The 13,543-nt window shown below is 41.3% G+C and overlaps 1 protein-coding gene across 9 annotated transcripts in view; it reads left to right on the top strand.

Annotated features, from left to right (window-relative positions):
• The window catches only part of COL6A6 (collagen type VI alpha 6 chain), a 169,495-nt gene that overhangs the window by 126,540 nt on the left and 29,412 nt on the right, over nucleotides 1-13,543 (top strand). For 4 of the 9 annotated variants that reach the window (XR_014825031.1, XR_014825030.1, XR_014825033.1 and 1 more), the window contains 4 exons: nucleotides 5,860-5,922; nucleotides 6,922-6,957; nucleotides 7,080-7,120; nucleotides 12,878-13,371. Coding sequence is in view for 5 of the 9 variants with exons in the window: in XM_084991766.1 (XP_084847892.1) it covers nucleotides 5,860-5,922; nucleotides 6,922-6,957; nucleotides 7,080-7,116; nucleotides 9,128-9,139; nucleotides 12,878-13,371 (642 nt within the window). In the remaining 4 variants the exon portion in view is untranslated. Of the gene's footprint in view, nucleotides 1-5,859; nucleotides 5,923-6,921; nucleotides 6,958-7,079; nucleotides 7,121-9,127; nucleotides 9,140-12,877; nucleotides 13,372-13,543 lie in introns of all 9 variants that reach the window. The other 5 variants (XM_084991766.1, XM_021071331.2, XM_084991765.1 and 2 more) reach the window with 2 other exon arrangements.

Raw genomic sequence — 13,543 nt, 5'->3', positions numbered from 1 at the left:
AAGCTTCTTAGGCTGCAAAGCCTTATAGTCTCGGCTATTTGGGGAAGTCCTTTTTCATGCTTTTACAGTCATTTGAGTTGTCACCTGGTCCCAAAGTCTTGTAAAATGTGTTTTTTACTAAGGGAAACTAGGGGTGGGGACATGGATATTTTACTCATCCTTATAAGGCAAGTGACTCTTGGCTCTTAGTGACCAAGTTCATCTGTTCTGGCTGCCAAGGTACAATCTGAACACTGGTTAGGTCAGTGCTGTTGTTTCTTAAGGAGTCCTTGTGGTCCAGAACAGTTTTTGCACCACAAAATACGGCCAATTTAATCCCATCCCCCAGCAGATTTCATGTAATTTAAGTAAGGCCACTGGCATCTCATCTTTAACTACTTTAAAGAGGTGACCCTTGCCCCATTTAGCTCGAGAAAGTGTCTCTTGAGCTCCTTGAGAAAGCTTCCATTTATCATGTAACTGAATGTGTCTTTATTTCCTGGTGCTTTCGCTGCTGCAGGGTTGGATCCCTGATCTGGGAACTGAGATCCCACATCAAGTTCCTGCATGCTGTGGAAATAAAGGAAGGAAGGGAGGGAGAGAGAGTGGAAGGGAGAGGGGGGGGAGGAAGGGAAGAGAAAAGAAAGGAAAGTACCAGAACAGACACTGTGAGTCGCCTATACTCTCAGAAACATCAGCATCCCAAGCTTGCTGTGTATTAAGAATGGATTTGCCTCTGCTGACTCATATGTGTCATATGAAAAAATGCGATGAGCACTTTATGAAAGACACAGTCTTAATGACATTATCTCCTGAGAGGTTGTCTCTTTTCTTCAGAAGAATACCATTCAGGTAAACCTCTTCTTCACACCATGTCAATTAGTTGGAAAAGAACAACACACTATCTGATAAAAACTGATACTTGAGGTAGTTTTTCAACTTTGCCACCACAGTTAGTTTTACTCCAGTCAGGTTTTTTTTTTTTTTTTCCCTACAAAGTGTAACAAACTTTACGTGAAGAGATTATTTATATGGGTTTTAGAGGTATGAAATAAACTTCTTTCCCTCCATCCTGCTCCTCCCAAGCAGGCTGTCATTCCTTTCCGGCTATAATTCTTCTCTTTCCCGGCTATAATTCCATTCCTCATGCACGTTTTTGGATGACTATCCGTAACAATTTTGCTATAAAAAAAAAATGAAGAGTGATATTGTAATTAGAAAGCTAATTGGGAAAGAAATTCAAATTAATCCAGATGTCATCTGCATTGAAATATCTCTGGATCCTTTCCCTCACTTGTTAATGAAGTAGTTCACCCTTGAACACTGGAGGCATGCCAACACTGTCAGCAGATTCTTGGGTTCCCTCCCTGCCCAATGGCACATTAATCATTAAAAAATAAGAAGAAGGAGGAGAGGAGGAGGGGGAGGGGGAGGAGGAGGAGAAGAAGAAGAAGAAACTAGTGGGAAATATATAATCTTTTTCTCTTGGCCTTTGGTTACTTGAATGTTTTTTCCCACATTGGACAATTTATCACTGGTTTTCACTTGCTTGTTTCACCTGCCAAGAGGCTTTTCTACATCTCTGTGTTTTTGAATTTGAAGTTTTTCCCTCTGAAAGATGGGAAGTTCCATTAAAAATTTTCGGGGATGAAGCTTTGACTACCTCTTTAATTCTCTGGGAATGATTACGTCCCTAGTTGAAGTTTTCTAATCTTTACCTTGGCTCCCCAACCCCTGCCCCCACATGGAATCTCTTTTTTTTTTTTTTTTTTTTTTTTTTTTTGCTTTGCTTTTTTTAGGGCCGCACCTGCAGCATATGGAAGTTCCCAGGCTAGGGGTCAAACCGGAGCTGCAGCCACAGCAACCGGGGATCCGAGCTGAGTCTGTGACCTACACCACAACTCATGGAAATGCCCACTGAGTGAGGCTAAGCACTGAGCCAAGCATTCAGTCTCTCTAAGCACTCATGGATACTGATCATATTGTTTCCACTCTGCTACAACAGGAACTCCAGGAAGCACTTTTTTTTTTTTAATTTGATTTTTAACCTCTCTTGTTTGTATGTATTTATACTTTGTATCAGGTTTACATACTTTGTATCAGCTTTATACAGGCAGGTACCTCAAAGCAGGGTTCCTCAGCCCCAGCCCTACTGACACTTGGGACTGGATCATTCTTGGTTGTAGAGACTGTCCTGCATTGTAGGATGTTCAGCAGCATCCCTGGCCTCTTTAGTAGATGTCAGCATTGCCACACCCCCACTGCCCATTAATGACAACCAAAAATGTCCCCAGACATTGTCAAATGTCCCCACAGGAGTAGGAGTAGGCATGAGGGACACAAAATCCACCCCACTCCATCCCCATTAAGGACTACTAGTTTAAAGAGTCAATTTCACAAGGTTTGTTAGGAAAAACTGGCAATCAAATCCCTCTGCCACTTAGCTCCTCTTTCTCTAGAGTTTATCTTTTTGCTCTACTTTCTGGGAACTTTCTTTGACTTTATCTTACAATGTTTCTCTCATAGTTTAATTTCCTTTTTCTTGCTTTTTTTAGGACCACAGTTGCGGCATATGGAAGGTCTCAGCTACAGCTACTGGCCTACATCGCAGCTCATAGCAATACCAGATCCCCAAACCACTGAGCAAGACCAGGGATCGAATCTGAATCCTTGTGGATACTAGTCAGATTCATTTCCACTGAGCCACAACAGGAACTCCTTAGTTTAATTTTCTAGCCCTCATTTTTGTTCTCTGAATATTCCTTTTTTATACTATCCTATTCTTTTATTATGGTTGACAGATCTCTTATCTCTCTCAGTATATAAATTCATACTTTTAAAGTCTTTGCCCATGGAGAACAGACTTGTGATTGCCAAGAGGGAGGCAGAGGGAGTGGGAGGGACTGGGAATTTGGGGTTAATAGATGCAAACTGTTGCTTTTGGAATGGATAAGCAATGGGATCCTGCTGTATAGCACTAGGAACTATGTCTGGTCACTTGTGATGGAGCATGATAATGTGAGAAAAAAGTGTGTACATGTATGTGTGACTGGGTTACCTCACTGTGCAGTAGAAAATTGACAGAACACTATAAATCAGCTATAATGGAAAAAATAAAAATCATTATAAAAAATAAATAAAGTCTTTGCCCAACATAGTCTGTTCCCTGCAGAGTGTTTTGGTGGGTTGGTTTTGCTTTTTGTTTTTGTTTTTTTTTGCTTTGTTTTGTTTTTTCTGTTTTGGTCTCTATTTCTCACATGTCTGGGGAATGGGATAATTCTTGCTATTTAAGAATTGAGATTGGGCTTATCAGACACAATTTAGAATAGATTTACAAGGAGTCCTGCTGAATAGCATTGAGAACTTTGTCTAGATACTCATGTTGCAACAAAACAAAGGGTGGGGAAAAAAATGTAATTGTAATGTATACATGTAAGGATAACTTGATCCCCTTGCTGTACAGTGGGAAAATAAAAAAAAATTTAAAAAAAATTGAGGCATAAGAGTTCCTATTGTGGCTCAGTGAGTTAGGAACCTAACGTAGTGTCCATGAGGATGAAGGTTTGATCCCTGGCCTTGCTCAGTGGGTTAAGGATCCAGCATTGCTGCAAGCTGCAGCATAGGTGGTAAATATAGCTTGGTTGCTGTGGCTGTGGTGTAGACCAGCAGCTATACTTCCAATTTAACCCCTATCTTGGGAACTTCCATATGCCCCAGGGGCAGCCATAAAAAACAATGGGGGAAAAAAGAATTAAGGGGTAAACAACAAAGTCATACTGTATAGTCTAGGGAACTATATTCAATATCATTATGTAATAAACCATGATGGAAAAGAATATGAAAAGAATGTATTATATATATATATATATATATAAGAATTGAGAACCAAAAGTCAGATTCACAGCCCTGAGGACATGGGTGGGGCTCATCTACTGAAAGTTTCACTGAAGAATGAGCTGTGATTTAGCAAATATCTGATACCAGCATCTTTGGTCCTCATTGTCTAGTTGGTTTCCCCTGAGATTCTTTCAGGCTCTTGCCTGGGGGTGAAGGTCTGGCTGCCAGCTTTCTAGGGTCTCACATCTATTCCAAACCTTCATTTGATCTCTCTGGTTTTTTGGATGGCACCTCTGTCACTCAGCTCTGCCTGGGGTCTCCTACTGCAGACACTTCGGTTTTACCTCTGCCCTTGGGGAGGAAGAAGGGACATCCACCTGACTATAAAGGATGGAGAGGAGGCTTGGGGATTCCTAAAATGATCTGCAAATAATCTGCCTCATGCAGCCCCTCTTCCTTCACCTCCACTGCTAAGAGGTACCTTCTGGCAATAAACACACAGATTCTTGGCTTTTCCTGCTGCTGCCCTATGATTCAGCTTCTTCAGCTCTGCTAAGTCGTTTAACACTTTGGCTGCTTCCCAGCCTCTGGAGCTTGATGGCTGTTGTCTCCTTTCTCCTTCTCCCCATGCTTCTCATTTTTTTGCCTTAAAAAAAATCTGTTTGCTATAATTTTCGTAAGACACTGGAAGGGAGTAAAATAAAGGCCAATGTCCAGTTTGCCATTTCTTCTCTGGAAATTAATCTATAGCTTCTAAATAAAATACAATTGGTAAGGTTGTTGGCTTTTTGTTTTTTTGTTTTACTGAACCCAGCATGCTGTGAATATCATTGGAAGACCCAAAGGACATAAATAATTATTTGCTGTTCCATAGGAAACGCTTTTACAAAATAAGTTGATTTTGTTTTTTTAAATTTATTTTTTGAGGCATAGTCGATTTACAGTGTGTATTAATTTCTGCTACACAGCAAAGTGATTCAGTTATACACATATATATTCTTATTGCATATTCTTTTCCATTATGCTTCTATCACAGGATGTCAAATATAGTTCCCTGTGTCATAGAGCAGGACTTTGTTGTTTATCCATCCTAGATAAAATAGTTTGCATCTGCTAACCCCAAACTTCCAATCCATCCCTCCCCCACCCTTAAGTTGATTTTAGACAACTTTGTATTTATTCCCATAAAAGTTATAAATCTCATGACATTGTGAATGAACAAATGAGGATTGTCCTAATTTTTAAACTAAATTCTAGCTTTCTGATAAATTATACTGTTGAATGTACATACATAAAGTAAGTAGTCAACAACTGTTGTTTTTACTTACTGCTGTTATTCCCCATTTCGCTGCAGGTATTTCCAGCCAGTTGCTAAGTGTTTTTTTTTGTTGTTGTAGTTGTATCAAGCTTTTTTATATTTAAATTTTAGTCTTTCTGGGTGTTTGTTTTTCAGTCTAGTCATCCACTAATGTTAGATAAATTGAGATAAAAATTCATTTAGATGAAAATTTCTTCCTTGATCCAGCAATTCTAGTTCTATTGATCTTCCCTAAGGAAACAATCAGAATTGCACATATAGCTTTTATAGTGGCATGCTTATTACAACAACAGTAAATTTAAATGCCAACAACAAGGGACTGACTAAATAAATTTTGGTATATCCATGTAATGGAATACTCTGGCAGCCACGAAAGGTGATTTTTGCAAAAGAGTATTTAATAACATGAAAAAGCCCAGAGATATGTATTTAATTTAAAAGGCAACAGGAAAAAGTATAAAAAAATATTAAAAACTGTAAAGATTAATACCAAAAGGATAAATATATAAAAGACAAAAAGAAAAGGTACCAAAATGTCAACAAGGATAAGAGGTTGTTGAGGTTTTTTGGGCTGTTTTTTCTTTTTTTTTCTGTGTGCTTTTGGAAATCTTTTAATTTTCTAAAATGAAAATGTATTGCCTTTGAAATTTAAAACACCCACACCCACAAACACACAAACATCTATGTATGAATATAATCTTAAAGTAAGTAAATTCTGCTTGGAGGTGTCTGCTGGGCTTCCAGGAGAGCCAGGATCCCCAGGGGAGCTGGGACCTCCTGGACGCAAGGTAAGCTGAAAACCCATAAATCATACCCACTCCTTTTCTAAGTAAAAAATCAGTGCCCTGCGTCTTCAGTGCCCAGATGTGTGTGCTTTCTGTGTTTGCCATTTGGCAAAAATTTTCACTTTTTTTTCCTTCTCTATGTGCTGAAAGAGAGGAGGAAAAAAGTGCCCACTGAGGGAGGAAATGAAAAGAGAGTTCTCATTTCATCTAAAATGAGATTTCTCAATTATCAGTGAACTTCATTTGCCCAATCCTTGCCCTTTCCTTATATTCAATAAGTGATCAGTGAGTAAAAGAAAAGGAGGGGAAATTAAAAAGTGAATAAGTTATCAATACCACATTCACATGGAACTTACTTTTTTCAGGAGTTTAGGTGGGGTACCATCGCATTTTTCCCTGAATCTGAGAGCAGCCAGATTCTTCCTGTTCCAAAGATGGGACTGAACACACAAAATTAAAACCAATTCCACTTTCTTCATTCAATCCCAAACCCAGATATATATATGAACTCACTTGGGGAGGACATTTGGGATTCCATTTCCAGATGTTCAGTTTGAGTCTGGTCCCTTTGTCATCCAAGTGATGATGGAAGAGATTCAGGTTCTGATCAGCAGTTGCCCAGTGGCCAAGGCAAAGCACTGGGGGTCTGGGAACCTCTGCCCTAAGGAGGGGCAGGTGCAGGGGATGGCTCAGCCTCATCTGCTTCTAGGACGAGGACCTGCTCCAGGGCTCTCCCTACCAGCATCACATTGTCAGCTCCATCCTTAGCTTCTGGACAGCCCTTATCATCCAGAGATGTGACTGGAGGAAAGTGACCATTGGAGGCTCGCTTCTTATAGTTTCTCCCCCTTATAATGTTAATTAGGTGATGAGTATCCTACATGGTTTTTTTCCCTCCCACTTAGAATAAAAATGTTAAGAAGTTATCTTTTTCATAATGTTGATGCACATTTTGCTGTGTGTGTCTAGAGTCATGAAATCACATTCCTTTTGTTTCCCTAGGGCGTGAAAGGGGCCAAAGGGTTGGCTTCATTCTCCGTACGTATCTTCTGACTCCAGCAGAGCCTGAGCTCCCCTTTACCTTGACATTGATTTACTGTGCAACCACAGGACCTGGCAGTCTGTTGGCTAATTCTTTCTGTTTTATTTTTGAACTGCAGACATGCGAGCTGATTCAGTATGTTCAGGATCACAGTCGTAAGTACCCACCTAGAATGCTTCCCCCAGATGTCAGCATTCATCGAAGAAAAGCAGTCAATTCTGCACTCAAAGTTGAGACAATTTACCAGCCAGTTTTTTAAAATTAGAGATGTCACTGCATATATTTGGAGGTGGCGTAGACTGGTGCCCCCTCTCTGGCTGCCAGCATGGAAACATGTTCCAAGCACTAAGATTTCTGTGGTGCTTTTAATCAGGGGGAAATGGAGCTAACTCTCCTGTGGTGAAATCGATCAATGGAGAGTCACATTAAACTTTTTAAAATGATTAATCCCTGACAATAACTGATTCTATAAGGACTGAATTTAGTTGGTATGAAAGGGCCAGCCTTGCCAAGGAGGGTGTCCTGGTGGGTGGGAGCCCTCACTTCTGTTCATCATTACTCCCTCTCTGAGAAGGTGTGCTTGATTTAGCTAGACTTACTTGGTTGTAAAATGACTTGTTCTGCCTATAGTTCTTTACTCTCTGTCAAAATTTTAAAGGCAAAAAGGGGTTTTGATTTGGCAAATGCTCTCTTCAATTAGCTTTGAGATCCTTATAGCAACCTCTTCCTCAGAATAATAATGTCAGTATCCAAGGAATTCCATAGACAAGTTGAGAAGGCTCTTTAAGAATCATCTGCAAATGAGCAGTAACTTCCCAAATAAACACTAGGACTGAAAAGGGTGTCAACATTCCCACAAGGCATTTGGCGGGAGAAAAAAATAGATGAATTTGAGTCTGTTTCTGTAGAGAGCCTTGGTCTCAAAAACAAAGACTTTTCAAAGCTTTGAATGCAATGCTAATTGGCCTTTTGGTAGCAGAATGGAGTCATTTGTGATGGGAGTCAAATCTATGCCTTGGGTCTGAAGATTGGTTGCTTTGGGGCTGCATTGGCACAGTAGTAGGCATTCTGACCTGGGAGCTATGTGAACTGTGGTGACTCACAGATTCAAGTGTGATGAGGCCTGATCTTTTTAAAATTTGATGGGTTCAGTGCAAAATTACAAATACAGGAGTTCCGGTCATGGCACAGCAGAAACGAATCTGACTAGGAACCATGAGGTTGCGGGTTCAATCCCTGGCCTCGCTCAGTGGATTAAGGATCTGGAGTTGCCATGAGCTGTGGTGTAGATCACAGATGTGGCTCAGATCTGGCATTGCTATGTCTGTGGCATAGGCTGGCATCTGTAGCTCTGGTTGGACCCCTAGCCTGGGAACCTCCATATGCCACAGGTGTGGCCCTAAAAAGAAAAAAAAATTATAAATTAGGTGCAAAACTATTTTGAAAGTGTCCTTTGGAACAAGAAAGAAAATCACAACCTATAATTTGTGCCTATTGGAAAAGCAAGTGATCACAGGGCTAGGAGCCCTTCTCAAGGCTTTGCAAGGGGCCCTACGGGTGAGAAGTAGAGAGCAGTACTGTCTAGAACTTTCTGCAATGATAGATGTGTCCTCAGCTTCTGATGTGTAAACACTAGTCACATGGGACTTTGAGTACTGAAAGATTGAGAATTCAGCCCAAAAGAAGCTGAATTTATTTCATTTAATTTTAATTAATTTCAGTGTAAATAGTTACAGAAAGCTAGCGGCATTCGTATTGGACAGTGCAGTCCTGAAGCTTAAGATTCATTTGCTTCAAAGTAAATCCACCTCTGATGTTTATATAGCTATATAATTGATAGCTATAGATATCCACATGGGAAATTGTAAAGAGAGGTTTTGACTTTCCAAATCCAGTGCACCTCTCTGCAAGATAACGTTCTCTCTCAGGCAGAGGTCCTTTCCTTCTGACAGCCAGCTACACACCACTGATTTATGACTCTCGCACTTCTCCCATCCCATCCCCTGTGGAAGGAACTGAGATTTTACCAAGATGCTAGATCTGTCTGCATTTCTACAAACGCTATTTGTTGCCTTGCTTTTTGAGTCTGCCATGATTTCTTACATGGTACAGAACCCTGCTCTCCTACCAAATAATAACCCAGCCTCTTTTGTTCTTCTTCCCCAGCTGGAAGACGTGGTGAGTAATCTTTATTTACAGTGTATTGTAATCAAGCTCCAAAATGTCGTGCATCTGGAAAGATGAGTTAGCACAATGTGTTGCCTGCCAAATTGTATAAATTTTATCTGGACTCTCTTTGCTGCTTCATCCTGGCAGTGGCAGCCCTGCCTCCAATAAATCACTCGAGTTGAAGCTGAGTCTCACAGCTCTTTGTCAGCCAAGGGGTTTGATTTTTAATTATTAGTATTTGAATGACTAACATTACCATTTACAGTACCAGTCGATTTTTTATAATATTTCTCCCTCCATTTTCTCTCTTTGTTTGTCGTATTGTCTCTATAGTCTGCTGGTTAGGGATTAAGATGCAAAGAGCAAAAGTCTAGAGAAAAAAGGTAGGGATGATCAGACAGCAAGCAAGCTGCCTGTGTAGTTCAGAGAGTGCTAAAATCTATGGAGCACATGGCTGATGTTACTTACTGACATGGCTTGATATCCTTCTGAACTGGTTTCTAGGTGTATTAAAAATGTTTATTCCATGATGCTTCTGTATAAACCCGTAATCACCCTCTTATATCTTTACACCTTTGTACCTTTTGTGTAAACCCATCAATCCATGCCCTGATTGCTTGTTCACTCATTCAACAAATATTTATTGAAGGTCTGTTATATGCCAGTGTCTGTCGCAGACACTGGGGACACAGGGCTGAATAAGAGGGACAGAATTCCTGACTCTAAAAGCTTCCGTTCTAGTGGAGGATCCAGATAGTAAATAAACAAATGAAAGAATTGTAGCATCTTTTAGCTGCTAGGAAAGAGATAAAGAATGAGATGGTCTGTCACAGAATAACGTTAGGGAAGGGGAAGAAGTGTCTTTGGAAGGAGGGCTTCTCTTTGAGGCAATGACATTGAAATTTGGATGAAGAATAAAAAGAAGCCAGCTTTGCAAGAGCCAGGCAGGGAATCCTGCAAGTGCAAAAGCCATGATACACCCAGGCACTTTCTAGGAACTGACAGAAGCGCAGTGTGACTGAGACACGGTGAGAAGGGGGAGATGGCTTGTGTAGAAGTAGAGAGGGAAGCAGTTCCCAAATCACGCAGGGCTTTGTAGGTTATATAATGAGGAGGATGGATTTTATTCAACTTGAACTGGAGGGTATTGAAGAGTTTATTGAAAGTATTGAAAGCAGGATCATAAACTGATGAACAATTTTTTAAAGATTATTTGGGCTGCTGTGGAAGAGTAGATTGTAGGGGAGATGAGCGTAAAAGCCAAAGGACTAGTGTTGGGGGGCCTGTGTGGAGCCATTCCAGGCAAACATGGCAGCGGCCTGGATGGGCCACCATTTCCTGGGTGGTCGTCACATGGCAAGGGTTCGTTTGCCTTCCTCCTTCCTCATCATCACCTGCTCTCTGCCGAGCAACAACAAGTATGTTGGGGACCCACCCTTGGAGGGGGACCTCCCTGGAGCCACCCTCATCCAGGCCAGCATTTCTCAGAATCTTCAGGGTCCTGGCAGCAAGCTGAATGAGCCCTTAGGTGTTTTTTTCCTGAAAACTTGAATTTTTTCTTATCTTCAGCCAGTGCTATCTTTTTTTCCTTTATCTCTAAATTACAGTGGAAGCTGCCTCATTGTTACTGCTCTCATTGTTCCCATATAAAAACAGCAGCCCAAACAAAAAGCTGGCAGAACCACTGTTGTGTTTGGTCATCCTTCTTCTCATTTTTTAAATTGCAAAGCTGACCTGACCTCAATTTTTTTTAAATATCTACTCAGCCCACTCAATGTGACTCAGAGGCTAATAACCTCTGTCCTGTCTCCATGGAGATGCACAGTTGGATAGGGGTTGGATATTTAATCTTCCCTTTACCTGTGAAGGTCTTGGAGTCCAGGACAAGAAGGCGATAATAACAGGTGATAAGGCCCAGCTGAGAGGGGGCTCTGCCTCCTGGGGCAGCCTGGCCGGCCTGGAGGGTATGAGTCCCGAACTTGCCCGTGAAGAGCTGACTTACTGGCCTCTGAATGATAGGAGGCCCCCCCAAACAGGAGAGTCACCTAGATTTCCTTTTACCAACCAACTTCTCAACACCAGGCGTCTCACCGATTATGAAAGTTCAGTTCTTCTTCTTACGGCTGTTGCAAAGGCCTGTCCTTTGTCTGGTCCTTTTTCATTCAACATTTCCATACTCTTTGGTATATGCCGGGACTAATAATCTGACAGATCAAGAGAGAGGCCATTTCTGTCTTCACACTTCATAAAGTGCCGGGAGAGGCAAACCTTAATAGATACTTAGACAAAGATCTCCGACTGTGTTAAGTGCAGGATACTGGGATTCGAATGAATGAATCAGGATGAATGAATAAATCTAAATACATTCAAGTTGACCAATTCTAATTTGAACTTTCTCTAACTAATAAGGCATATTTGTTGGTTAAACTTTCATTCCTGTTAAGTAAAATTTATCAGTTGAAACGTTCCTTATTCTTTTAAGTAACTCAGCTCTTCTCTCTCACAATGAGTAGTTCTGTAATAGCAATAGTCATGACAAACATCAATTGAGTATATGCTATGTGCCAGGCATTGTTGTCCTAAGTGCTTTACCTGTGTTGATTCACTTAATCCCCAACATAGGCCTCCAGAGTGAGTGCTAGCTAAGACTGTCATTTTACAGATGAGCAAATCAAGGAGTGGATAAGTCGCAATCTGCCTGAAATTATCAACAAAGCTTTCACATCCATCCCATTTTTTGGGGGGAGGGGGGTGTTTTTGTTTTTTGTCTTTTGTCTTTTTAGGGCCACTCCCACAGCATATGGAGGTTCCAGGCTAGGGGTCAAATTGGAACTGTAGCCACCAGCCACAGCCAGAGCGACTGCAATGTGGGATCTGAGCCTTGTCTGCAAACTGTATCACAGCTCACAGCAACGCCAGTTCCTTAACCCACTGAGCGAGCCAGGGATCCAACCCACATCCCAGTGGATACTAGTCCAGTTCATCAACCACTGATGGGAACTCCCACATCCATCCCTTTTTAACCCCTGTTACATTTCCTCACTTAAGTCACAAATGTATGTGTTAGTTTATTTAACAAAGTTCCAGCAAGAAACATGACATCATTGATCCATAGGTAAAAGGACATATCCATGACCTATTTTTTAGAAGGAATTTTAGTAATAGCTTAAAACTTTTATTAAAACTCAAATTCAATTATAGACTTTTTCTTGTGCCTTATTTCACGTATCGAAGCTTAGTTGATTTACAATGCTGTTGTAGTTTCTGGTGTACAGCAAAGTGATTTAGTTATACATATAAATATTATTTTTCCATTATGGTTTATTACAGGATATTGGATATAGTTCCCTGTGATGTACAGTAGGATCTTGTTGTTTATCTATTTTATATATATAGCAGTTTGCATCTGCTAACCCCAAACTCCTAATTTATCCCTCCCCCAACCCCTTTCCCCTTTGGTAACCATAAGCTTGTTTGCTATGGCTCTAAGTCTATTTCCTAAATAAGTTCATCTTGTGCTTGATTTAAAAGAGCAAAGTCAGTTTTTAGAATATCAATTTTAATTATTCAAGATTTGAATATTCAATATTTGTTTTGTTTTACTATGAGTCATTGCTATTTAATGATTTCGTGTTTACGTATTTTAATATTTAACATCTCAAATTACTTCATCTTCTATGTGTGTATCGTTTTTTTTCATTTTTAAGCGAGTGTGCTCATGGTAAATTGCATGTTCTGGCCTTTTAGGAGAACCGCGGTGCCCAGCACATCCCACTGAGCTGGTGTTTATGCTGGACCAGTCCCGGGGTGTCACGGAGCCGGAGTTCCTACGGATGAAGGAGATGATGTTATCCCTGCTGCGTGGCCTCCGGGTCCGGGAGAACCACTGCCCCGCGGGTGCGCGCGTGGCTGTGCTCTCCTATGACTCCCACGCCAGGCTCCTCATCCGCTTCTCCGATGCCTACAAGAAGGACCGACTCCTCAGGGAGATCGAGGCCCTCCCTTACGAGCGGTCCTTGGCTGCCAGGGACATCGGCAAGGCCATGAGGTTTGTCTCCAGGAACGTCTTCAAGCGGATGCTCCCAGGGGCTCACTCCAGGAGAATCGCCACGTTCTTCAGCAGCGGCCAGTCCAATGACGCGCAGACCATCACCTCAGCCGCCTTGGAGTTCAGCGCTCTGGACATCATCCCGGTGGTGATCGCCTTCACCAACGTGCCCTCCGTCCGGCGCTCATTTGCGGTAAGAAGATCAGCCCGCCCTGTTAACTCGTCTTTATTTTGTATTCGGAGGCATTTACAAGAAAGTTTTATTACTAAGTACCAGGAACCTGCCAAGCCCTTTATAGGCATCATCCTGCTTAGTTCCCAAAAGAAGTAGGTGTGAGGTGTTATTACCACTGTCCAAGATAGGA

The sequence above is a fragment of the Sus scrofa genome, chromosome 13 (genome assembly GCF_054392235.1).
Source record: "Sus scrofa isolate SSC_HxYL_T2T_F1_AM1 chromosome 13, Sscrofa_HxYL_maternal_Yorkshire_Landrace_v2.0, whole genome shotgun sequence".
Taxonomy (NCBI): Eukaryota; Metazoa; Chordata; class Mammalia; order Artiodactyla; family Suidae; genus Sus; species Sus scrofa.
Note: the sequence above shows the minus strand (reverse complement) of the source record. Positions and strands in the feature narration are given on the sequence as shown.